This window comes from Arachis stenosperma, chromosome 3 (assembly GCF_014773155.1).
Source record: "Arachis stenosperma cultivar V10309 chromosome 3, arast.V10309.gnm1.PFL2, whole genome shotgun sequence".
NCBI classification, from domain to species: domain Eukaryota; kingdom Viridiplantae; phylum Streptophyta; class Magnoliopsida; order Fabales; family Fabaceae; genus Arachis; species Arachis stenosperma.
In genome coordinates, this window is record NC_080379.1 from 121,826,847 (window position 1) to 121,852,490 (window position 25,644).

The 25,644-nt window shown below is 36.2% G+C and overlaps 1 protein-coding gene and 2 non-coding genes across 3 annotated transcripts; all 3 read left to right on the forward strand.

Moving 5' to 3' along the window:
- Window positions 1-363: 363 nt before the first annotated feature.
- Window positions 364-467, forward strand: LOC130971247 (small nucleolar RNA R71). Its single transcript, XR_009082477.1, has one exon. It is a non-coding gene; the product is annotated as a small nucleolar RNA R71 (small nucleolar RNA).
- Window positions 468-8,723: 8,256 nt separating this feature from the next.
- Window positions 8,724-14,291, forward strand: LOC130970441 (glucan endo-1,3-beta-glucosidase 3-like). The gene is made up of 3 exons (XM_057896524.1): window positions 8,724-9,086; window positions 10,417-10,686; window positions 13,392-14,291. The coding sequence occupies exons 1-3, from the start codon at window positions 8,993-8,995 to the stop codon at window positions 13,448-13,450; spliced, it is 423 nt and encodes a 140-aa protein (XP_057752507.1). The 5' UTR covers window positions 8,724-8,992; the 3' UTR covers window positions 13,451-14,291.
- Window positions 14,292-20,791: 6,500 nt separating this feature from the next.
- Window positions 20,792-20,895, forward strand: LOC130970896 (small nucleolar RNA R71). Its single transcript, XR_009082142.1, has one exon. It is a non-coding gene; the product is annotated as a small nucleolar RNA R71 (small nucleolar RNA).
- The last annotated feature ends 4,749 nt before the right edge of the window (window positions 20,896-25,644 follow it).

A 25,644-nucleotide genomic window follows, 5' to 3' on the forward strand; every position in this document is an offset into this window, starting at 1 on the left:
TTCTCGGGATCATAAGCTTCTTCCTCAGATGAAGCGTCCTTAGTACTGCCAGGTGCATTTTGCATTCCAGACAGACTTTGAGAAATCAAATTGACTTGTTGAGTCAATATCTTGTTCTGAGCCAAAATGGCATTCAGAGTATCAATTTCAAGAACTCCTTTCTTCTGACTTGTCCCATTGTTCACAGGATTTCTTTCAGAAGTGTACATGAATTGGTTATTTGCAACCATTTCAATGAGCTCTTGAGCTTCTGTAGGCGTCTTCTTCAGATGAAGAGATCCTCCAGCAGAGCTATCCAAAGACATCTTGGATAGTTCAGAGAGACCATCATAGAAAATACCTATGATGCTCCATTCAGAAAGCATGTCAGATGGACATTTTCTGATCAATTGTTTGTATCTTTCCCAAGCTTCATAGAGGGATTCTCCATCCTTCTGTCTGAAGGTTTGGACTTCCACTCTAAGCTTACTCCATTTTTGAGGTGGAAAGAACTTTGCCAAGAAGGCATTGACTAGCTTTTCCCAAGAGTCCAGGCTATCCTTAGGTTGAGAGTCCAACCATATTCTAGCTCTGTCTCTTACAGCAAAAGGGAATAGCATCAGTCTGTAGACCTCAGGGTCAACCCCATTAGTCTTGACTGTGTCACAGATTTGCAAGAACTCAGCTAAAAACTGATGTGGATCTTCCATTGGAAGTCCATGGAACTTGCAATTCTGTTGCAGTAGAGAAACCAACTGAGGCTTAAGCTCAAAGTTGTTTGCTCCAATGGCAGGGATAGAGATGCTTCTCCCATAGAAGTCAGGAGTAGGTGCAGTAAAGTCACCCAGCACCTTCCTTGCATTGTTGGCATTGTTGTTATTTTCGGCTGCCATGAGTTCTTCTTCTTTGAAGAATTCGGTCAGGTCCTCTAAAGAGAGTTGTGCTTTGGCTTCTCTTAGCTTTCTCTTCAAGGTCCTCTCAGGTTCGGGGTCAGCTTCAACAAGAATGCCTTTGTCTCTGCTCCTGCTCATATGAAAGAGAAGAGAACAAGAAAAAGTGGAATCCTCTATGTCATAGTATAGAGATTCCTTGATGTGTCAGAGGAAAAGAAAAATAGAAGAAGGAGGTAGAAGAATTCGAACTTGATTAGATAGAGTTCGAATTGTGCATTAAGAAGGAGTAGTACTCCATAAATAGAAGGATGTGAGAAGGAGGGAAGAGAATTTTCGAAAATTCAATTAAAAAGATTTTGAAAACATTTTGAAAAATTGATTGATAATTTTCGAAAATTCAAAGTGGAAAAGAAATCAAGTGATTTTTGAAAAAGATTTTGAAATTAGAAGTCAAAAAGATTTGATTGAAAATTTATTTTGAAAAAGATGTGATTGAGAAGATATGATTTGAAAAGTTATGCTTTTAAAAAGATGTGATTGAGAAGATATGATTTGAAAACAATTTTTAAAAAGATTTGATTTGAAAATAAATGACTTGCCTAACAAGAAAAGATATGATTCAAAACATTAAACCTTTCTCAACAGAAAAGGCAACAATCTTGAAATTTTGAATCAAATCATTAATTGTTAGTAAGTATCTTTGAAAAAGGAAAGAAATTAATTTTGAAAACATTTGATTGAAAAGATATGATTTGAAAAAGATTTGATTTTGAAAAACTTTGAAAACTTGAAAAAAATTTGATTTGAAAAACAAAATCTTCCCCCTAGCACCATCCTGGCGTTAAACGCCCAGAATGGTATCCATTCTGGCGTTTAACGCCCAAAATGCACCCTTTTTGGGCGTTAAACGCCCAACCAGGTACCCTGGCTGGCGTTTAAACGCCAGTCTGCCTTCTTCACTGGGCATTTTTGAATGCCCAGCTTTTTCTGTATAATTCCTCTGCAGTATGTTCTGAATCTTCAATTCTCTGTATTATTGACTTGAAAAGACACAAATAAAAAAATATTTTTGGATTTTTAACAATCAAAATGCAACAAGAATCAAATAACAATGCATGCAAGACACCAAACTTAGCAGTTTGTATACTATTGACACTATATGAGACACATAAACACTCAAGTCAAAAGAATTTAAAGATCAGAGTAAGAAATCATCAAGAATTACTTGAAGATCCTTAAGACACATGAATGAATGCATGCAATTGACACCAAACTTAAGATGAGACACTAGACTCAAGCAAGAAACATCAAATATTTTTGGTTTTTATGGTTTTTGTGAATTTTTTTTTTGATTTTCGAAAATTAAGTGGAAAAAGATATCAAAATTCTTAATGAGAATTCCAGGAATCAGTGCAATGCTAGTCTAAGACTCCGGTCCAGGAATTAGACATGGCTTCACAGCCAGCCAAGCTTTCAAAGAAAGCTTCGGTCCAAAACACTAGACATGGCCAAAGGCCAGCCAAGCCTTAGCAGATCACTGCTCCAAAAGCAAGATCAACAAGCTCTTGTGATGATAAGTTGAAACCTCGGTCCAATGAAATTAGACATGGCTTTACAGCCAGCCAGATTTCAGCAAATCATCATGAAACTCTAGAATTCATCTTCAAGGATTTCGAAAAAAAAATACATGCCTAATCTAAGCAACAAGATGAACCGTCAGTTGTCCACACACAAGAACAATCCCCGGCAACGACGCCAAAAACTTGGTGCACGAAATTGTGATCAATACTTTTTAATACACAAATAATCCCTAGTAATGGCTCCAAAGACTTGGTGCTCAATACCATGGCATAAACACAACTTCGCACAACTAACCAGCAAGTGCACTGGGTCGTCCAAGTAATAAACCTTACGCGAGTAAGGGTCGATCCCACGGAGATTGGTGGTATCAAGCAAGCTATGGTCACCTTGTAAATCTCAGTCAGGCAGACTCAAATGGGTATAGTGATAAACGAATAAAGCATAAAGATAAAGATAGAGATACTTATGTATATCATTGGTGTAAGAGCTTCAGACAAGCGTATGAAGATGCCTTCCCTTCCGTCTCTCTGCTTTCCTACTGTCTTCATCCAATCCTTCTTACTCCTTTCCATGGCAAGCTTGTGTAAGGTTTCACCGTTGTCAGTGGCTACCTCCCATCCTCTCAGTGAAAATACGTCCCTGATGCTCTGTCACAGCATAGGCTAATCATCTGTCGGTTCTCGGTCTGGTCGGAATAGAATCCAGTGATTCTTTTGCGTCTGTCACTAACGCCCCGCCTTTCGGAGTTTGAAGCACGTCACAGTCATTCAATCATTGAATCCTACTCAGAATACCACAGACAAGGTTAGACCTTCCGGATTCTCTTGAATGCCGCCATCAGTTCTTGCCTATACCACGAGGACTCTGATCTCACGGAATGGCTGGCTCGTTTGTCAGGCGAGCACTCGGTTGTCAGGCGATCAACCATGCATCATGCAATCAGAAATCCAAGAGATATTCACTAAGCCTCATATGCTTGTAGAACAAGAATGGTTGTCAGTCACCTTGTTCATAGGTGAGAATGATGATGAGTGTCACGGATCATCACATTCATCAAGTTGAAGAACAAGTGATATCTTGGACAAAGAACAAGCGGAATTGAATAGAAGAACAATAGTAATTGCATTAATACTCGAGGTACAGCAGAGCTCCACACCTTAATCTATGGTGTGTAGAAACTCCACCGTTGAAAATACATAAGAACAAGGTCTAGGCATGGCCGAATGGCCAGCCTCCCAATGATCTAAGATAGCATAAAACTCAAAGATAGCTACCCAGATTCCAAGATTCCCAGATTCCAAGATGAAAATACAATAGTAAAAGGTCCTATATATAGAAAACTAGTAGCCTAAGGTGTACAAAGATGAGTAAATGACATAAAAATCCACTTCCGGGCCCACTTGGTGTGTGCTTGGGCTGAGCAAATGAAGCATTTTCGTGTAGAGACTCCTCTTGGAGTTAAACGCCAGCTTTGATGCCAGTTTGGGCGTTTAACTCCCATTTAGGTGCCAGTTCCGGCGTTTAACGCTGGGATTTCTTGAAGTGACTTTGAATGCCGGTTTGGGCCATCAAATCTTGGGCAAAGTATGGACTATCATATATTGCTGGAAAGCCCAGGATGTCTACTTTCCAACGCCGTTGAGAGCGCGCCAATTGGGCTTCTTTAGCTCCAGAAAATCCACTTCGAGTGCAGGGAGGTCAGAATCCAACAGCATCTGCAGTCCTTTTGAGTCTCTGGATCAGATTTTTGCTCAGATCCCTCAATTTCAGCCAGAAAATACCTGAAATCACAGAAAAACACACAAACTCATAGTAAAGTCCAGAAAAGTGAATTTTAACTAAAAACTAATAAAAATATAATAAAAACTAACTAAAAGATACTAAAAACATACTAAAAACAATGCCAAAAAGCGTACAAATTATCCGCTCATCAAATACCTTACATGAGTAAGGGTCGATCCCACGAGGATTGATGGATCAAGCAACAATGATTGATTGATTGGCTTAGTTAGGCAAGCATAAAATGGTTTTGAGATATTCAAAAGGTTTAAATTGAAAATATCAAAAGGCAAGCATGCAAGTAAATAAGTTGAAAATAAAATATTGGAGAAACAGTTAAGGCTTCAGAGTTATCTATTTTTCCGGATTAACTTTTCTTACTAACTATTTTAATCATGTAGGATTTAATTTATGGCAAACTATATGTGACTAGACCCTAATTCCTTAGACCTTTCTAGTCTCCTCTAAAATTCATCGACTGCCAATGCCTTGGTCAATTAATTCCAATTAGAGGGTGAAGTTCAAATTCTAATTTATATGCCACAAAAATTCTAATTACCCAAAAATAAGAGGATTATATGTCATGTATCCTGTTAAATCCAAATAATTAAAATTTAGGAGAATATGTTTTCAAGATGTTGTTCAAGTAAAGAGCTTTTCCAAGTTTTACAAGAACTCAAATAGAAAGAGGGTTATACTTCCGTTCCACCGAAATTCATGAGATAAAGAGCGAAAACAATTCTTAAATTATAAATCTACACATGAATTAAAATAGAAAAAGCAATAAAATCAATCCATACAAATAGACAGAGCTCCTAACCTTAACAATGGAGGTTTAGTTGCTCATGACTCAGAGAAAAATAGGATTCTCCTCAAATGTACAGAGTTCCAATCTGATAGCCTCCTTCCCTCATAGAAAAAAAGTCTCCCCTTTTTATAACTAATCCTAATTAATTTAAAATCTAATTTTTAAAATTAAAACAATATCTTTTCCTATTTTAAAATCAAATTTGAATTTAAATCAGAATTAACTAACTACTCCGCGTCTTGTAACGTGGGGACCACTTGACTTCACTGGATCCACGCCTAACTTGGGTGCTAAAATGGGGCCTAGAAATCACCCCCAGCGTTTTCTGCATTTTCTGCTCGTGGCGCATGTCACGCGTACGCGTAAGTCATGCGTACGCGTTGATGGTCTTTTTTCGCAAGTCACGCAGACGCGTAGGTCACGCGCACGCGTCGCTGTGCAATTCTTCAAATCACGCGTACGCGTCGCTCCTCGCTACGATCTCCTTTGATTCTTGTGCTGTAGAAACTCCATCAAATCTAGCTGAATGCTACCTAAAATAAACAAAATTGCAAAAGATTCAAATTAGCATCCATATTGGCTAAAGGATAATTAATTCTTTATTAAACTCAACAAATTAGATGCAAATTCACTAGGAAAAGATAGGAAAGATGCTCACGCATCACAACACCAAACTTGAATTGTTGCTTATCCTCAAGCAATCAAAACTAATATAAGCTTAGGATGTGAATTTGCATGAGAATGAGAATTTGATTAAGCTCATGTCTCTTCTTATAGTGGGGTTTACAACTGCAATCTTGAATAGTTTTGGCATCTCACTCTCCTTTGAATCAGAAGAATGTTACTGTCATCTAGAATTAGAATCCGGATAATATTATGAATTCTCTTATCTTTTGTAACTCAATTTAATCCTTAAACACAACAATTTTTCATTGGTGCTTTGCACCTTAAGCCTAGCCGTGACTTTAAATGTTTTGTCTCAAGCTTTACTTGACACAGAAACACCACAAGTACTTAGCTGGGGAACTCTCTTTAAGTTTTATTTTTTTTATTTATTTTATTTTATTTTATTTTTTTTATTATATTTAATTTTTTTAGTTACTCTCAGACAGTGGTGCTCAAAGCCTTTGGCGTACTCTGCAATTGATCTCGACTCTAAATGTTTTGTCTCAAGGATTACTTGACACAAGAACACTACAAGCATGTGACTAGGGAAACAACTCTTTGAGCTTTTAATCATGTTTGACCTCCTAGTCATTGATGCTCAGAGCCTTGGACCTTGCTTTTATTTTTCTTTTGCTGTTTCTTTTGTTTCAAGGATTTAAACTTTCATTAATTTCAGAGAAATCATAATAATTCTCTAAATTCCTTTTCCTTGTACATCAACATTCTTTAATTCAAATTTAAATATGCACTGTTCATGTCATGCATTCAGAATTACAGTTAATACCATCACATCTAAGTAAATAAGACTATTCTTCAATATAAACTCACTTTCTCATGCAATACATCACTTCTGTATTTTTTATTTGAATTCAAGCTCAATGAGTAATACATGAGACATATTTTCGGAATTAAAGCAATTAAGAGAAAACTAAACTAGACCTAGGATTCTAACTAATAAAGGATCATGCAACAAACAAACCAAAATAGCAGAAAACCGGAACATAATATAGTAAAAGCGGGAAGGAATATAGAATGAAAGGAACTCAACCACCTTACTTATTGGTGCACGAAATTGTGATCATCAATGGCGCCATCAACATGGTACGCTCAATTGCAATATCAACTCTTTATCACAACTTCGCACAACTAACCAGCAAGTGCACTGGGTCGTCCAAGTAATAAACCTTACGCGAGTAAGGGTCGATCCCACGGAGATTGTTGGTATGAAGCAAGCTATGGTCATCTTGTAAATCTCAGTCAGGCAGATTCAAATTATTATGGAGGATTGATAATTAAAAGATAAATAAGACATAAAATAAAGATAGAGATACTTATGTAATTTATTGGTGAGAATTTCAGATAAGCGTATGGAGATGCTTTGTCCCTTCAGTCTCTCTGCTTTCCTAATGTCTTCATCAAATCCTTCTTACTCCTTTCCATGGCAAGCTGTATGTTGGACATCATTGTTGTCAATGGCTACAGTCCCGTCCTCTCAGTGAAAATGTTCAACGCGCTCTGTCACAGCACGGCTAATCAGCTGTCGGTTCTCGATCATGTCGGAATAGAATCCAGTGATTCTTTTGCGTCTGTCACTAACGCCCCACAATCGCGAGTTTGAAGCTCGTCACAGTCATTCAATCCTTGAATCCTACTCGGAATACCACAGACAAGGTTTAGACTTTCCGGATTCTCAAGAATTCCGCCATCAATTCTAGCTTATACCACGAAGATTCTGATTAAGGAATCCAAGAGATAAACATTCAAGCCTTGTTTGCTTGTAGAATGGAAGTGGTTGTCAGGCACGCGTTCATAAATGAGAATGATGATGAGCGTCACATAATCATCACATTCATCAAGTTCTTGAGTGCGAATGAATATCTTAGAACAAGAATAAGCTGAATTGAATAGAAGAACAATAGTAATTGCATTAATACTCGAGGTACAGCAGAGCTCCACACCTTAGTCTATAGTGTGTAGAAACTCCACCGTCTAAAATACATAAGAACAAGGTTCAGGCATGGCCGAGAGGCTAGCCCCATGATCTAAGATAGCATAAGACTACTCGAAGATAGCTACCAAGATGATCTAAGAACTAGACGTCCAAAGATGAAAATACAATAGCAAAAGGTCCTATTTATAGAGAACTAGTAGCCTAGGGTTTACAGAAATGAGTAAATGACGTATAAATCCACTTCCGGGCCCACTTAGTGTGTGCTTGGGCTGAGCATTGAAGCATTTTCGTGTAGATACTTTTCTTGGAGTTAAACGCCAGCTTTTGTGCCAGTTTGGGCGTTTAACTCCAGCTTTTGTGCCAGTTCTGGCGTTAAACGCCGGGAATTCTGAAGCTGATTTGGAACGCCGGTTTGGGCCATCAAATCTCGGGCAAAGTATGGACTCTACTGCTTATATAATTGGCGTGGCTCATTAAGCCAGGTGTCAGTCTCACGTTATTTTGAAATAAAATAATGAAGAAGTAGATTGATAAAGATAAAGCTTATTCTCTCTGTTTCTACGCTGTTCCTTCTCTCTCCCTTCTAAGTTTCTCACTCTCTGTCTCTCCTCCTTCCTTCATCGTGTCATTGTATCAATCTCCTTCTTCCCATTAAAAGCCAACAGATCTCTCTATGGATCTCCTTCTTCCCATTAAAAGCCAACAGAACTGGCTGCTTCAAACCCTAAACCCTGCCCCCTTTTCCATTCTCACTCTCAGGCACACAACACATCCAAACCCCAAATCCAACTCGCAAAATTCTAGGGTTTGTGTTTGCGGTTCCATAATGTCTTAGAACGAGAAGCTCATCCCCAATCTCGACCAGCACAGCACCAAGCTCCTCAACCTCACTGTTCTTCAGCGCATCGATTCTTTTGTCAAGGAAATCCTCATCACCGCTGCACACGTCACCTTCTACGAGTTCAACATCACCTCTCCCTAGGGTTCGTTCCTTTATAATCTCCTTCCTTTCATTGATTCCATTCTCTATCTCTCTCTTGTTTCTGCAAAATTGTAAGTAAGCATAATTGGCTGGGTAATTGGATTGATTAGAGAGGAAGCAAGGCCCAATTATCTGATGGGCCGAGTCCAACAAGAATAGTTTCAGCCATTCTGTGGAGTTGCCGATGCCAATTCCCAATTGTGCAGAAGGCTAGAGTTAGGGTTACTGAAGTTGAAAGCTACAGGGTTATTGAAGTTGAAAGAGATGGAGCTGAGAAATGTGGTGAAGGATAAGAAATTCTGGTTGGCGTCGTTGATAATAGTGTGGGCAACTGGGCTCCAGGGACACATGATATGGCTGCAGCGCCAAGAATCCTTCAAACACAAATTCGGCGACCTCAACTCTCAAGACCATTCCGATCCACCAACCTCATAACTCGATTACTCCGTTCGTCTTTCTCTCTCTCCCTCTCTCTATCATAAATCTTAGCTTTTTCTGTTTCTCTGTTTATTACACAACGTAATAGTGTATTGTTTCGCCATATTCTAGTGTGTTCATAATTAATTAAGCTAAGCATGAGTAGAATCCTAAATTACTTGGCTCTGCTGTTTTTACACATTACACAACTTGAATAGTCCCAATTTCATTGCCTGCAAAGGTTTAATTTGTACAATCCAACGCCATCTAACATTATACTATTTAATATAACAATAATAATAATAATAATAATAATAATAATAATAATAATATAGTATGTTACCTGTTGATTAATAAATTGGATTTCATCTGCTCTGTGCATTCATAAAATTATATGTATTCAAAGATGTATGAAATTTGAGATTTCGGAGTGCTATATCTGTCAATATCATTCTAAACGTTTTTTTTAAGTTAATGAGAAATGATATTAAATTTTTTTCAATGCACTATAAAAGATCATTCTTTTTTTATCAATAAGTTTTGTTACTAAAAATAAGAAAATAATTACATAAAAGTAGGATATATAGCATTGTTCTAAATTATTAGACGTTCTTTCTATTTCTACATAGTAGCAAAGCAAAAAGAGCATGGTATGATACTATAAAAAAAAAAGGGCAACCCGGTGCACAAGCGTCCCGCGTTTAACGCAGGGTCCGGGAAAGGGCCGCAACCAAGGTTGTAATGTACGCAGCCTAACCTGATAATTATATCAGTGGCTGTTTCCACGGCTTGAACCCGTGACCTTGAGGTCACGTGGAGATACCATGGTATGATACTATGATTAGCTTTTTTGTTTTTAGTATAGTATCTTACAAAATTAGATAGGAATAGCATAGATTGAATAGTAGTACTAGGAAATATAATTATCTTTAATATTTTAAGTGTTATTATAGATATTTTAATAATCTCATATTATATATTTATATTAAGACTTATTTTATTTTAGTAATTCCGGCCCGTTGACATCCCCTTTTTAATTTCATTTCCGCATAATACACGTTACTACTTTGAATGCAAAACAACCTTTTCTTTCTGGTCGTGAATCAACCTTCAATATAGGAAGCGTTGATTTGTAGTATAGACTACTTAGTTTCTGTTCTATTTGCCCTACTTAGTTTATTTGTTTAATAAATTGGACTGTTGATATTTATTTTATTTTGAGTCTTGGTACTATATCACTTTTTAATCTTTTTATTATGAATGGCATATTTTTTTTTTATCTTGAAACTTATTTTCCTCAATTGGAGACTCTTCGATGCAAATGGTGCACCTAATTACATTTTACACCTGACTGGATCAGATGCACTCTTAGCAAATGATATCAGCAACCAAACTTTCTGCATTGGAAACGGAGTTGCTGATCCGAAGATGTTGCATGCTGCACTAGATTGGGCGTGTGGATTGGGCAAAGTGGAATGCTCTGCTATACGACAGGGACAACCATTCGATGAACCAGACAATGTGATAGCACATTCAACTTACACTTTTGATAGTTACTATCATAAGAAGGGAAAGACTCTTGATTCCTGTGACCTCAATGGAGTGGTTACTATCTCCACCACCGATCCAAGTATGGTGCTATATGCATTTTTTGGTTTAATTTAGCATTGATTACTTTAAAAATCTCTATAGTTTAAAAGGTCTAATAAAGTTCTTTTATTGTGCACAAATTTTCAATTAGTCTCTATAGCTTAAATATGAATAATTAACCGCTTATACTGTGCATACGTACCCAAAGATGAAAACATATTATTCTTTCAAATAAAAAAATTATTACCTTGAATTTCAGTTGCCTAATAATTTTCTAATAACTAATGACGTGATCTTTTATTATTTCATTCACTATTATCGTTATAAACTTTTTTTTGTTTGTTTTTTCCTTAACTTCAAGCAGCATTAATGAGAAAGGTAAGTAATTAAAAATAATTCTTCTTGCTTATTTATACGTTTTTTTTTGTTCTTTTTTGGTGTGCTTAAAAATAATTACAATATTTTTCTTAGGAAAATCTGTTGGTATATTTTGTTTCATTTTTTATGAGTGATACATTTTTATCCCCTGCTTTTCAGAAAGCAAATGTGGTCAATAGTTGAAAATGTTATGTAAATTGAGCCGGTTCACATTATCTCCATAAGTATCTCTAATTTCTGTGAGAAATATTTTATCCCACTTTATAGGGGCCAATTTCAGGTGCTAGATTCGTTTAGTTGTATTTTAAAAGTTGTTTAGAAGTTTTGTTACTATTATTTGTTTTGTTCTCTACTTCTCTGTTTCTACTTTGTTTTTTATTTTGGAGATACTCATCAAATTTTATTTTAGTTTCACTTTAATACAAAACCAGAAATTTATTTTAGTTTCACTCGTGATATTAAATTATTTTTTAATCTTTGAATTACTTATGCCATATTTCTTAATTTTGAGTCTTATATTTATTGAATTTTTAGAGATATTATTTTATTCATTTGAATAATAAGATACTTTTATACTAAAAGATGAAAAGACTTGTAAAAGTTGATGCTGTTCAATTTTAATTGTTGCCTTCCTCATTTTGTATGTTGAGAAGTTGTTACCTGTTTCTTTACTACTATTTATTTTCTTCTTTTATGTTTGGCCTTTTTTTTTTCACAACCAAATTGAGTGTCAAATTCACCTTTATGCCTTTTTTTTTTCTATTGAGAGTCAAAATTACCCGGTCTTATTTATGTATAAGTGTACACCAATTGAGTTTTATTGGGAAGCTATTTAAAATACATTTTTATTTTGTATCCCCTCTTCTTCAATTGTTAAGGATTTGTTTGCTTGGGAAAATGAGCTGCTTGATGAAGTTAAGTGATATTTCTCTTTGCATGTTTTTACTTAAATTATGCTTTTGTTTTGTTTTGTGTGGTTTTACAATATCTTTTTTCCTGATATGGGAAGGTTCATTGGTGTATTAAAAACAATTAGAATATTATTTCATGCAAAGTTTTTGGACAATTCTCGTTGCACATCTTTATTCACCAATTTTCAAGAATATTTTGTTATTATTTTGCGTTTTGTTCTTTGTCTGTTCCGCTCATTTTTAAGTTTTTATTTTCTATTTAGCTATCAAGCTTATGTTGATTCTTTTTCTGAGAAGTTTGAGTGTTTGATTCTATTCTCTTATTTTTTTTTTAAATAAAATTAGTAAGAAATGTATTCTTATTTGTTACTCTCTTTTGTTTATATCTTCATTCTTTGATTGTATATCTTTTTTTTTCTTTTGAGTACAACTTTTTGAACTTTATTGATGGCCACTTTATTTTTTGGTATTTCATTACATAGATAATTATCTTGTGTGTATCTTCATTGGGAATATGATATATTTTCCATTGGAAATATAATAATATAGGAAGCCTAATAAAATAATGATGTCTATACTAAAAGGTGTCCTCATCTAAGTCTACCACTTCTAAATCTATGCATAGTTTTTTTTTTCTAATTTTTAGTTCTCGCTTTTCTCTGAGTGTTATCTCATCTTGTCTTTGTTATCTTTCTCTTCTCTCTCATCCTCTTCTCATCCAATCCTCTCTTCTATTAGCTTACAATTTATATAGAAGATAACTTAGGGTTAATATAGCTTACCATTTATACACCTTATTTGTGTATCAATTGTGTTGTTGTTAGCTCAGGGCCTATATATAGGATTATTTAATGGGGCCCGCAAATATCTTTCGATTGATATCTAAGGTCAATCAATATCAATATCTTTCAAATCTCTATCTTGCTTCTTTTTTTCCTCCCAAATTAAGGATTCTATGGACTTCGAAATTCAAATTACTCAATTTATTTGTGTTTATAAATAAAGGCAGAACCCATTGATCATGTCAGATTTTTCTCACATTCATGTTGCTATTGTATGTGTTTCTTAGTTGTTATTTTATTGACTAAAATCTATTTTCTCTTTCATCCCTTTAATTGCATTTCAATATGACAACTGCCATGGATATGGTTAATAAGATTAATCCTGAAAAGGAAGCATGGAACCTCAAAGTTAGGGTGATTATGCTTTGGACTGTTCCTACTTTCACTGGTCAGATTCTCCCAAATTTCATGGAGAGATTTTGGTTGATGAATCTGTGAGTTATAGTGGTCTAAATCTATTAAAATTTTTTGGCTGTTTGTTTTTTGTATTTAGATGTGTTTTTCCTTACCTTTTTTATATCAAGGTCTCAAATTTTGTTTCATTTAAATTTGTTTTTTTCTTTATTCCATTTGTCATTTATCAGATTTTTAGTATAATTTGTGTTGATTGGTAGGGGTGCAAAATACAAGCTACCGTTCGGAAGTGAACAAGTTGGAAGTGATCTTCTGGTAATTTCTTTTGTTTGATGGATATCTTAGGTGCATTTTGCCTAGAATGGTTAATGTAGCTTAGATATTAAAAAAGAACATTTTTTTTAATCCATCACATCTCATGCTCCTAAAGTAGGATTTTTTTTTATTAAAATTAGTAGACTATGATTGCTATTAGGCAAAAGAGGTCTACTTGCTAAAATGTCCTATTCAATTAGGGTAGTCTATTTCTCTTTCATATAAAACCAAAGTTTGGTGTTCTTTTATTGGATTTGGACATTCCATTTAGTTATTGTTCTTTTTGTTATCATTCTTTACCAAACAATACTATGAGTGAATCATGTATAGATGCTAGAAAGAGAAGAAAATTGGCAATAAAGAGGAAAAAAGATGAGACATTTGGAATAAGGAATCCTTAGTTGATTCTTTTGTAAATCTTTGGGTTGACACGGGACTGAGTGAGCCATAACCTTATAATTTCTATTGTTGTATCTTATATTCCTTTTTCTACCTTCACCATTCTACATGTTCTATAGTATTTTTTTTTGGACCTGATGTTCTATAGTATTTGAGTTTGCTATTTTTAGTAAAATGATTGTTTTGGGTCAACATGAATATTCGTGGATCCACCAAGTTACACCTGAATCATTCGTTATTGAAAACTTGAACCTGTAGCTGCTACTGTTTTGGTGAATAAATAACAAAGATTTAATAGTTCTTGATCATCATATGTATTGATAGTTTGATATTAGTGTGGTAATCAAAGCAAAATGTTATTTGTTATACCAAGGAAGGTTATAGATTGGTTCAGTGGGTAAGTAGAGCATACAGTTGGATAGAAGAGAGAAACTCATGATGGTTAATTTTGGCAATATTTGTTTTTTACCCATGCGTTGCACATATTCCAATCAAGAAAAAGAAGAGAAAGCTAAAAAGAAAAAATAAAAGATAAACTAAAAATCAATGTTCTCTGTAGTGCGCTCTCTGTCATTTAAGTTAGGATTTTGATTAAAAGGTAGTGGTTGAGAGATTGAGAAATTTAAAAGTTGGGCAAAAGAAGCTTTACACTTGTTTTTTTTTCTTTCATTTTGAAAATTAACAAATTTGGTGGGAGATTCTAAACATCGATTTTTTTTCTCTCACTTTTTATTCAATCAGCATTTAAACAAAATTAAAGGTCAATATAGTATGTTTTTCAAATCTTTAAATTTTTCATCTTTTTGTGCACTTGGTTCTCTCTTTTTCATAGTATTAAAAAGTGACAACTTACAAACTATGAAAAATTAAAAAAAAATATTTATATATTTTGAGTAGTGATAGAGTAAATAAATTTGTTATATTTAACTAAAAATTGAACAAAAATACTTTTATTAACATGAAAAGTGATAATCCAAGAAACTGAAAAAAAATTTGATTCATACATTTGAAGAATTTTTGTTTGAGAGTCAAGTATATGTGATGTTGTTCGAGAGTTAAGTATACGTGATGAAGTTCTTTTTTATTTTTCCAAATCAAGGATCATATAGGGTCACTAAGCATAAGTTCAAATATTTGATTCCATAGTTTAGGTTAATTATTATATGTAAATAGAATTTCATCTTTGTAGTTGCATTAAGAGTTTTTCTTTATATTTTAATTGTAATTTCGAATAACTATTTGTACTGATCTTAAGTCACCTGCATGATTATGTTATTCATATTACCTTTCTTTTATTTAAAACTATTAAAATTATTACTTTTTTCGCTTTACCTGTTTCGTTTTGAGAAATGATTTCACTGGAATTCATTATTATTTTGAAAATTTAAATATGGTTGGAAATTAACAAAGAAAAAAAAAAGAAAAAAGCTTATTTGTTGATTGTTAGCATCTCTAAGAATTCATGTTTTTTAAATCTTAATATAGAGCTAGATTAGGGGACTATTAGAAATTCGTATTTTCTATTAAAAAAATGCATTTTTGATGTTTTGGAATTGTTGTTCGGGTTGACTTTGTTTGTTTTAGAGTTATTTTACAACTTTATGTTGCATTAATTTTATGACTTTGTGGGTAGGTTGGATATTTTTAGGAGTAGCGACATAAGGTCACATAATTTTTTGAATTTGATAAGATGGAACAAATTTAGCGGCATATTAGGAACCATTTTTAAAATACTACCTCTCTATTTTTTAAATGATATATTAAAAATAGACTATATTTTGTGTATTTAAATAGTAGTGGAGTATTTATTCAAGCGTCACTTCCACAACATTTATAAATAAAGAGTAGAAGAGAAAGCAAAAAGAAAAATTAAAAGATAAACTAAAAAGTGGAAGAAAAAGCAAAAAAGAAAAAAATAAAAGATAAATAAAAAAGCAAGGTCTTCTATGATGCGCTCTCTCTCATCTAAGTTAGAATTTGGATTAAAAGGTAGTGATGGCGAGATTCATAGGAATGAGTTAACAAAAGAAGCTTTATACTTATCTCTCTATTTCTTTCATCTTGAAGTATAACAAGTTTGATGAGAGATTCGAGACATCCATTTTTTTTTTGTTATCTTTTTCTTCATCTTTTTATGCATTCGGCTCTTTCTTTTTGATAAACCTCTATTAGCATAGAAACATGACTTACATTTTTTTAAGAAGTGCTCATCAAAGTGAATATTTTCAAAAAACAAGAATAGAAAGAAAGAGTATAAATTGGTCTTAATTTAAAAAGTTTCTGTAAACCATGAAAAGTTAAGAAAGAATACTTATGTATCTTGAATAGTGATAAAGTAAATAAATCTTTTATCTTCAATTAAAAAATTGAGTAACAAAAATATTTTTATTAATATAAAAAGTGACAATTCAAGAGGACTGAAAAAAAAAAGTTAAAGCAGAAAACAGAAATTTTCAACTCGTGCGACGCACGGAACTTCTGCTAGTATTATATATTGCTGGAAAGCCCAGGATGTCTACTTTCCAAGGCAATTGAGAGCGCGCCAATTGGGCTTCTGTAGCTCCAGAAAAGTCACTTCGAGTGCAGGGAGGTCAGAATCCAACAGCATCTGCAGTCCTTTTCAGCCTCTGAATCAGATTTTTACTCAGGTCCCTCAATTTCAGCCAGAAAATACCTGAAATCACAGAAAAACTCCAGAAAAGTGAATTTTAAATAAAAACTAATAAAAATATAATAAAAAATGACTAAAACATACTAAAAACATACTAAAAACAATGCCAAAAAGCGTACAAATTATCCGCTCATCACAACACCAAACTTAAATTGTTGCTTGTTCCCAAGCAACTGAAAATCAAATAGGATAAAAAGAAGAGAATATACAATGAATTCCAAAAACATCTATGAAGATCAGTATTAATTAGATGAGCGGGGCTTTTAGCTTTTTGCCTCTGAACAGTTTTGGCATCTCACTTTATCCTTTGAAATTCAAAATGATTGGCTTCTGTAGGAACTCAGAATCCGGATAGTGTTATTGATTCTCCTAGTTAAGTATGATGATTCTTGAACACAGCTACTTTATGAGTCTTTGCCGTGGCCCAAAGCACTCTATTTTCCAGTATTACCACCGGATACATCCATGCCATAGACACATAACTGGGTGAACCTTTTCAGATTATGACTCATCTTTGCTAGAGTCCCCAATTAGAGGTGTCCAGGGTTCTTAAGCACACTCTTTTTGCTTTGGATCACGACTTTAACCGCTCAGTCTCAAGTTTTCACTTGACACCTTCACGCCACAAGCACATGGTTAGGGACAACTTGGTTTAGCCGCTTAGGCCAGGATGTTATTCCTGTAGGCCCTCCTATCCACTGATGCTCAAAGCCATGGATCCTTTTTATTACCCTTGCCTTTTGGTTTAAAGGGCTATTGGCTTTTTCTGCTTGCTCTCTCTTTTTTTTATATTCACTGCTTTTTCTTGCTTCAAAAATCATTTTTATGATTTTTCAGATCCTCAGTAACATGTCTCCTTTTCCATCATTCTTTCAAGAGCCAACAATTTTAACATTCATAAACAACAAATTCAAAAGACATATGCACTGTTCAAGCATACATTCAGAAATCAAAAGTATTGCCACCACATCAAAATAATTAATCTGTTATAAAATTTGAAATTCATGCAATTCTTCTCTTCTTCAATTAAGAACATTTTTCATTTAAGAAAGGTGATGGATTCATAGGACATTCATAACTTTAAGGCATAGACACTAAGACACTAATGATCATAAGACACAAACAGAAATAAAACATAAAGCATAATTTTTGAAAAACAGAAAAATAAAGAACAAGGAGATTAAAGAACGGGTCCACCTTAGTGATGGCGGCTTGTTCTTCCTCTTGAAGATCTTATGGAGTGCTTGAGCTCCTCAATGTCTCTTCCTTGCCTTTGTTGCTCCTCTCTCATGATTCTTTGATCTTCTCTAATTTCATGGAGGAGGATGGAATGTTCTTGGTGCTCCACCCTTAGTTGTCCCATGCTGGAACTCAATTCTCCTAGGGAGGTGTTAATTTGCTCCCAATAATTTTGTGGAGGAAAGTGCATCCCTTGAGGTATCTCAGGGATTTCATGATGAGGAATTTCCTCATGCTCATGTCCATGAGTTGGATCTCTTGTTTGCTCCATCCTTTTCTTAGTGATATCCATGAGGACTTGGTCCAACCCTTGATCAAAGTTGACCCTTTTTAAGTTTGAAAGGGACCTCGGGGATCACTTTTTTCTTGGCCACAACTTCATAGAAGTGGTCTTGATGCACCCTTGAGATGAATCTCTCCATCTCCCATGACTCGAAGGTGAAAGCTTTTGCCTTTCCTTTCCTCTTTCTAGAGGTTTCTCCAGCCTTAGGTGCCATAAATGGTTATGGAAAAACAAAAAGCAACACTTTTACCACAGCAAACTTAGAAGGTTTGCTCGTCCTCGGGCAAAAGAGGAAAGAAAATAGTAGAAGAAGAAGAAATAGAGGAGATGGAGGGGGCTTTTGTGGTTCGGCTGAGGGGGAGAAGTAGTATTTAGGTTGTGTGAAAATGAAGGAGTGAAGAAGGGTTTATATAGGGGTGGAGAGAGGGGTAGGGTTCGCCCATTATGGGTAGGTTTGGGAGGGAAAGTGGTTTGAATTTGGATGGTGAGGTAGGTGGGGTTTTATGAAGGATGGATGTGAGTGGTGAAGAGAATGGTGGGATTTGATAGGTGAGGGGTTTTTGGGGAAGAGGTATTGAGGTGATTGGTGAATGGGTAAAGAAGAGAGAGAGGTGGGGTAGGTGGGGATCCTGTGGGGTCCACAGATCCTGAGGTGTCAAGGATAGCTCATCCCTGCACCAAGTGGCGTGCAAAACGCCCTTTCTGCCAATCCTGGCGTTAAACGCCGGGCCGCTGCCCTTTTCTGGCGTTAAACGCCAGTCTGGTGCCCCTTTCTGGCGTTAAACGCTCAGAATGGTGCCAGACTGGGCGTTAAACGCCCATTTGCTGCCCTTACTAGCGTTTAAACGCCAGCAAGCTTTTCCTCCAGGGTGTGCTGTTTTTCTTTCTGTTTTTTATTCTGTTTTTGCTTTTTCAATTGTTTTTGTGACTTCACATGATCATCAACCTATAAAAAACATAAAATAGCAATGGAAAATAGATAAATATAACATTGGGTTGCCTCCCAACAAGCGCTTCTTTAATGTCAGTAGCTTGACAGTGGGCTCTCATGGAGCCTCACAGATGTTCAAAGCAATGTTGGAACCTCCCAACACCAAACTTAGAGTTTGAATGTGGGGGTTCAACACCAAACTTAGAATTTGGTTGTGGCCTCCCAACACCAAACTTAGAGTTTGATTGTGGGGGCTCTGTTTGACTCTGTTTTGAGAGAAGCTCTTCATGCTTCCTCTCCATGGTTACAGAAGGATATCCTTGAGCCTTAAACATAAGGGAGTCATCATTCACTTGAATAATCAATTCTCCTTTGTCAACATCAATCACAGCCTTTGCTGTGGCTAGGAAGGGTCTGCCAAGGATGATGGATTCATCCATGCACTTCTTAGTCTCTAGGACTATGAAATCAGCAAGGATGTAATGGTCTTCAATCTTTACCAGAACATCCTCTACAAGTCCATAAGCTTGTTTTCTTGAATTGTCTGCCATCTCTAGTGAGATTCTTGCAGCTTGTACCTCAAAGATCCCTAGCTTCTCCATTACAGAGAGAGGCATGAGGTTTATGCTTGACCCTAGGTCACACAGAGCCTTCTCGAAGGTCATGGTGCCTAATGTACAAGGTATTGAGAACTTCCCAGGGTCCTGTCTCTTTTGAGGTAATCTCTGCCTAGTCAAGTCATCCAGTTCTTTGGTGAGCAAAGGGGGTTCATCCTCCCAAGTCTCATTACCAAATAACTTGTCATTTAGCTTCATGATTGTTCCAAGGTACTTAGCAACTTGCTCTTCAGTGACATCTTCGTCCTCTTTAGAGGAAGAATACTCATCAGAGCTCATGAATGGTAGAAGTAAATCCAATGGAATCTCTATGGTCTCAGTGTGAGCCTCAGATTCCCATGGTTCCTCATTAGGGAACTCATTGGAGGCCAGTGGACGTCCATTGAGGTCTTTCTCAGTGGCGATCACTGCCTCTTTCTCCTCTCCAAATTCGGCCGTGTTGATGGCCTTGCACTCTCCCTTTGGATTCTCTTCTGTATTGCTTGGAAGAGTATTAGGAGGGAGTTCAGTAACTTTCTTACTCAGCTGACCCACCCACTTGTGCCTCCAAGTTTCTAATGGAGGACCTTGTTTCAGTCATGAAACTTGGAGTGGTTTTGATTAGATCAGAGATCATAGTTGCTAAGTCAGAGTGGCTCTGCTTAGAATTCTCTGTCTGTTGCTGAGAAGATGATGGAAAAGGCTTGCCATTGCTAAACCTGTTTCTTCCACCATTATTGTTGTTGAAACCTTGTTGAGGTCTCTGTTGATCCTTCCATGAGAGATTTGGATAATTTCTCCATGAAGGATTATAGGTGTTTCCATAGGGTTCTCCCATGTAATTCACCTCTTCCATTGATAGGTTCTCAGGATCATAAGCTTCTTCTTCAGATGAAGCGTCCTTAGTACTGCTTGGTGTAGCTTGCATTCCAGACAGACTTTGAGAAATCATATTGACTTGCTGAGTCAATATTTTGTTTTGAGCCAATATGGCATTCAGAGTATCAATCTCAAGAACTCCTTTCTTCTGATTCGTCCCATTGTTCACAGGATTCCTTTCAGAAGTGTACATGAATTGGTTATTTGCAACCATTTCAATAAGTTCTTGAGCTTCTGCAGGCGTCTTCTTCAGATGAAGAGATCCTCCAACAGAGCTGTCCAATGACATCTTGGACAGTTCAGACAGACCATCATAGAAGATACCTATGATGCTCCATTCAGAAAGCAAGTCAGAAGGACACTTTCTGATCAATTGTTTGTATCTTTCCCAAGCTTCATAGAAGGATTCACCTTCCTTCTGTCTGAAGGTTTGGACTTCCACTCTAAGCTTACTCAATTTTTGAGGTGGAAAGAACTTTGCCAAGAAGGCATTGACTAGCTTTTCCCAAGAGTTCAGGCTTTCTTTAGGTTGTGAGTCCAACCATATCCTAGCTCTGTCTCTTACAGCAAAAGGGAATAGCATAAGTTTGTAGACCTCAGGGTCAACCCCATTGGTCTTGATAGTGTCACAGATTTGCAAGAATTCAGCTAAAAACTGATGAGGATCTTCCAATCGAAGTCCATGGAACTTGCAATTCTGTTGCATTAGAGAAACTAATTGAGGCTTAAGCTCAAAGTTGTTTGCTCCAATGGCAGGGATAGAGATGCTTCTCCCATAGAAGTCGGGAGTAGGTGCAGTAAAGTCACCCAGCACCTTCCTTGCATTGTTGGCATTGTTGTTGTTTTCGGCTGCCATGTCTTCTTCTTGTTTGAAGATTTCTGTTAGGTCCTCTACAGAGAGTAGTGCTTTAGCTTCTCTTAGCTTTCCCTTCAAGGTCCTTTCAGGTTCAGGATCAGCCTCAACAAGAAGGCTTTTGTCTTTGCTCATGCTCATATGAAAGAGAAGAGAACAAGAAAGTATGGAATCCTCTATGTTACAGTATAGAGATTCCTTGAGGTGTCAGAGGAAAAAAAGAATAGAGGGAGGAGGTAGAAAGAGAAGAATTCGAACTTATCAAAAGAGATAGAATTCGAATTATTGATAATGGAGGAGTGTTAGTCCTTAAATAGAAGGATGTGAGAAGAGGGAAATAATTTTTCGAAAATAAAGTAAAAGATTTTGAAACATTTAAAAGCAATTTTGAAAATTTGGCAAATGATTTTCGAAAATTAAAGTTGGGAAAGAAATAAAGTGATTTTGAAAAAGATTTTGAAATTAGAAATCAAAAAGATATGATTGAAAATTATTTTGAAAAAGATGTGATTAAGAAGATATGATTGAAAAGTTATGGTTTTAAAAAGATATGAATGAAAAAACATGATTGAAAAACAATTTAAAAAGATTTGATTTTTAAAATTAATGACTTGGCTAACAAGAAATTTAAAAGATATGATTCAAACATTAAACCTTTCTCAACAAAAAAGGCAACATACTTGAAATGTTGAATCGAATCATTAATTGTTAGCAAGTATTTTTGAAAATGGAAAGAAATTGATTTTGAAAATATATGATTGAAAAGATATGATTTGAAAAAGATTTGATTTTGAAAAATTATGAAAACTTGAAAAAAATTTGAATTAAAAACAAAATCTTCCCTCTTGTATCATCCTGGCGTTAAACGCCTAGAATGGTATCCATTCTGGCGTTTAACGCCCAAAATGCTACCCTTTTGGGCGTTAAACGCCCAGCCAGGTACCCCGGCTGACGTTTAAACGCCAGTTTTCCTTCCTCACTGGGCGTTTTGAACGCCCAGCTTTTTCTGTGTAATTCCTCTGCCGTATGTTCTGAATCTTCAATTCTCTGTATTATTGACTTGAAAAAACACAAATTAAAAAAAATTGAATTTTTTAATGATGAGGAATAATCAAAATGCAACTAAAATCAAATAAACAATGCATGCAAGACACCAAACTTAGAAGTTTATATGCTATTGACACCAACAAATTGAGAATGCATATGAGAAACAACAAAACACTCAAGACAAGAGAATTTAAAGATCAGAGCAAGGAAATCATCAAGAACAACTTGAAGATCAATGAAGAACATAATGCATGTAATTTTCGAAAATTAGAAGAATAAAGACATGCAATTGACACCAAACTTAAAATTAGACACTAGACTCAAACAAGAAAATATTTTTGATTTTAAGATTTTATAATTTTTTTGGATTTTTCGAAAATTGAGTGGAAAAGAAAATAAGGATATCAAAATTCTTAATAAGAATTTCCAAGAATCATGCAATGTTAGTCTAAAGCTTTTAGTCTAAAAAGATTAGACATGGCTAGCCAAGTTTCAGCAGGATATTACATTCAAGAGCTAAATTGATGAGAATCAATCAGCTTTGGTGATGATGAAAAGATCATCTGAAACACTAGAATTCATTCTTAAGAACTCTGAAGAATAAAGTAAAATTACCTAATCTAAGTAACAAGATGAACCATCAGTTGTCCAAACTCGAACAATCCCAGGCAACGGCGCCAAAAACTTGGTGCACGAAATTGTGATCATCAATGGCGCCATCAACATGGTACGCTCAATTGCAATCTCAAGTCTTTATCACAACTTCGCATAACTAACCAGCAAGTGCACTGGGTCGTCCAAGTAATAAACCTTATGCGAGTAAGGGTCGATCCCACGGAGATTGTTGGTATGAAGCAAGCTATGGTCATCTTGTAAATCTCAGTCAGGCGAATTTAAATGGTTATGGAGGATTGATAATTAAAAGATAAATAAGACATAAAATAAAGATAGAGATACTTATGTAATTCATTGGTGAGAATTTCAGATAAGTGTATGGAGATGCTTTGTCCCTTCTGTCTCTCTGCTTTCCTACTGTCTTCATCCAATCCTTCTTACTCCTTTCCATGGCAAGCTGTATGTTGGGCATCATCGTTGTCAATGGCTACAGTCCCGTCCTCTCAGTGAAAATGTTCAACGCGCTCTGTCACAGCACGGCTAATCAGCTGTCGGTTCTCGATCATGTCGGAATAGAATCCAGTGATTCTTTTGCGTCTGTCACTAACGCCCCACAATCGCGAGTTTGAAGCTCGTCACAGTCATTCAATCCTTGAATCCTACTCGGAATACCACAGACAAGGTTTAGACTTTCCGGATTCTCAAGAATTCCGCCATCAATTCTAGCTTATACCACGAAGATTCTGATTAAGGAATCCAAGAGATAAACATTCAAGCCTTGTTTGCTTGTAGAATAGAAGTGGTTGTCAGGCACGCGTTCATAAGTGAGAATGATGATGAGCGTCACATAATCATCACATTCATCAAGTTCTTGAGTGCGAATGAATATCTTAGAACAAGAATAAGCTGAATTGAATAGAAGAACAATAGTAATTGCATTAATACTCGAGGTACAGCAGAGCTCCACACCTTAGTCTATAGTGTGTAGAAACTCCACCGTTGAAAATACATAAGAATAAGGTTCAGGCATGGCCGAGAGGCCAGCCCCATGATCTAAGATAGCATAAGACTACTCGAAGATAGCTACCAAGATGATCTAAGAACTAGACGTCCAAAGATGATCTAAGAACTAGACGTCCAAAGATGAAAATACAATAGCAAAAGGTCCTATTTATAGAGAACTAGTAGCCTAGGGTTTACAGAAATGAGTAAATGACGTATAAATCCACTTCTGGGCCCACTTGGTGTGTGCTTGGGCTGAGCATTGAAACATTTTCGTGTAGAGACTTTTCTTGGAGTTAAACGCCAGCTTTTGTGCCAGTTTGGGCGTTTAACTCCAGCTTTTGTGCCAGTTCTGGCGTTGAACGCCGGGAATTCTGAAGCTGATTTGGAACGCCGATTTGGGCCATCAAATCTCAGGCAAAGTATGGACTATTATATATTTCTGGAAAGCCCAAGATGTCTACTTTCTAACTCAATTGAGAGCGCGCCAATTGGGTATCTGTAGCTCCAGAAAATCCACTTCGAGTACAGGGAGGTCAGAATCTAACAGCATCTGTAGTCCTTTTCAGCCTCCGAATCTGATTTTTGCTCAGGTCCCTCAATTTCAGCCAGAAAATACCTGAAATCACAGAAAAAAACACAAACTCATAGTAAAGTCCAGAAAAGTGAATTTTAAATAAAAACTAATAAAAACTGACTAAAACATACTAAAAACATACTAAAAACAGTGCCAAAAAGCGTACAAATTATCCGCTCATCAGCGTGCGCGTCCTTGGCCGGGATCAACTCTTTGGCTTTTTATGCTTCTCTCCACTTGCATGCTTCCTTCCTTGCTCCTTTGATCCATTCCAAGCCTATTTCATCCTGAGATTACTAGCAAACACATCAAGGCACCTTATGGAATCAAGAGAGAATTAAAATTATCAAACTAGAGGCCTAGAAAGCATGTTTTTACATTCAAGCACAAATACGGGAGAGATCACAAAATCATGCTAATTCATTGGCTAAATGTGAGAAAAGGTTAGCAAAATACTCTAAATTCAACACAAGATAAACCCTAAAAATGGGGTTTATCAGTCACGCTGCCCACAAGGTGACCCTGGAGCTCGGTATAATCATCGCGGGTAGTCTCCAAATCACTCCTGAGACGCACCACTTCTCTATAGGCCGAAACATAGCTCTCCTTGTGCTTCAACGCTGTGTCTTCAGCCAACTTCACAGAAGCCGCCAAGGCCACAGAGCTCGCCTTTTCACCCTCTAGTTCTTTCTCCACCTTCGCCAACTTCACCTCCAGCTCCTCCTTCAAACTCTTGGTCCGATCAAACTCCGACTTAGCTTCCTCCATGAAAGATTTTGGAGCGTGAAACGGGATACCCTGAGCAGTTCAAAAAAGAGCCGCACCCATATGAGCCATCTTCACACTACTCCTAGTTATGAACTCTAGGTGATGAAGAATGGACACATCATCCATTGAAAGACCACCATAGGGGGCAATCTGCTGGTCGACAAACTCGACGGCATCAAAATCAGGGGCATCAAGGTTAAATGGCTCAGATGTTTTTTGCTTTTTCGGAGGAGGAGCGCCAGAAGCAGCAGCTGAAGTTTGTGGAGGGTCAGCCAGACGAACCCGGGGAGTAGAGATCACCCTCATCGGCCCAGGTGAACTCGGCACAGGCGGCTTCA

Excerpts from the sequence above, each read along its gene's own strand:
- LOC130970441 (XM_057896524.1), top strand. The coding sequence starts at position 8,993 with ATGGCTGCAGCGCCAAGAATCCTTCAAACACAAATTCGGCGACCTCAA. Across the intron at positions 9,087-10,416 it reads CCTCATAACTCGATTACTCC|ATGCACTCTTAGCAAATGAT; the intron begins GTTCGTCTTTCT and ends TGACTGGATCAG. Across the intron at positions 10,687-13,391 it reads TATCTCCACCACCGATCCAA|GGGTGCAAAATACAAGCTAC; the intron begins GTATGGTGCTAT and ends GTTGATTGGTAG.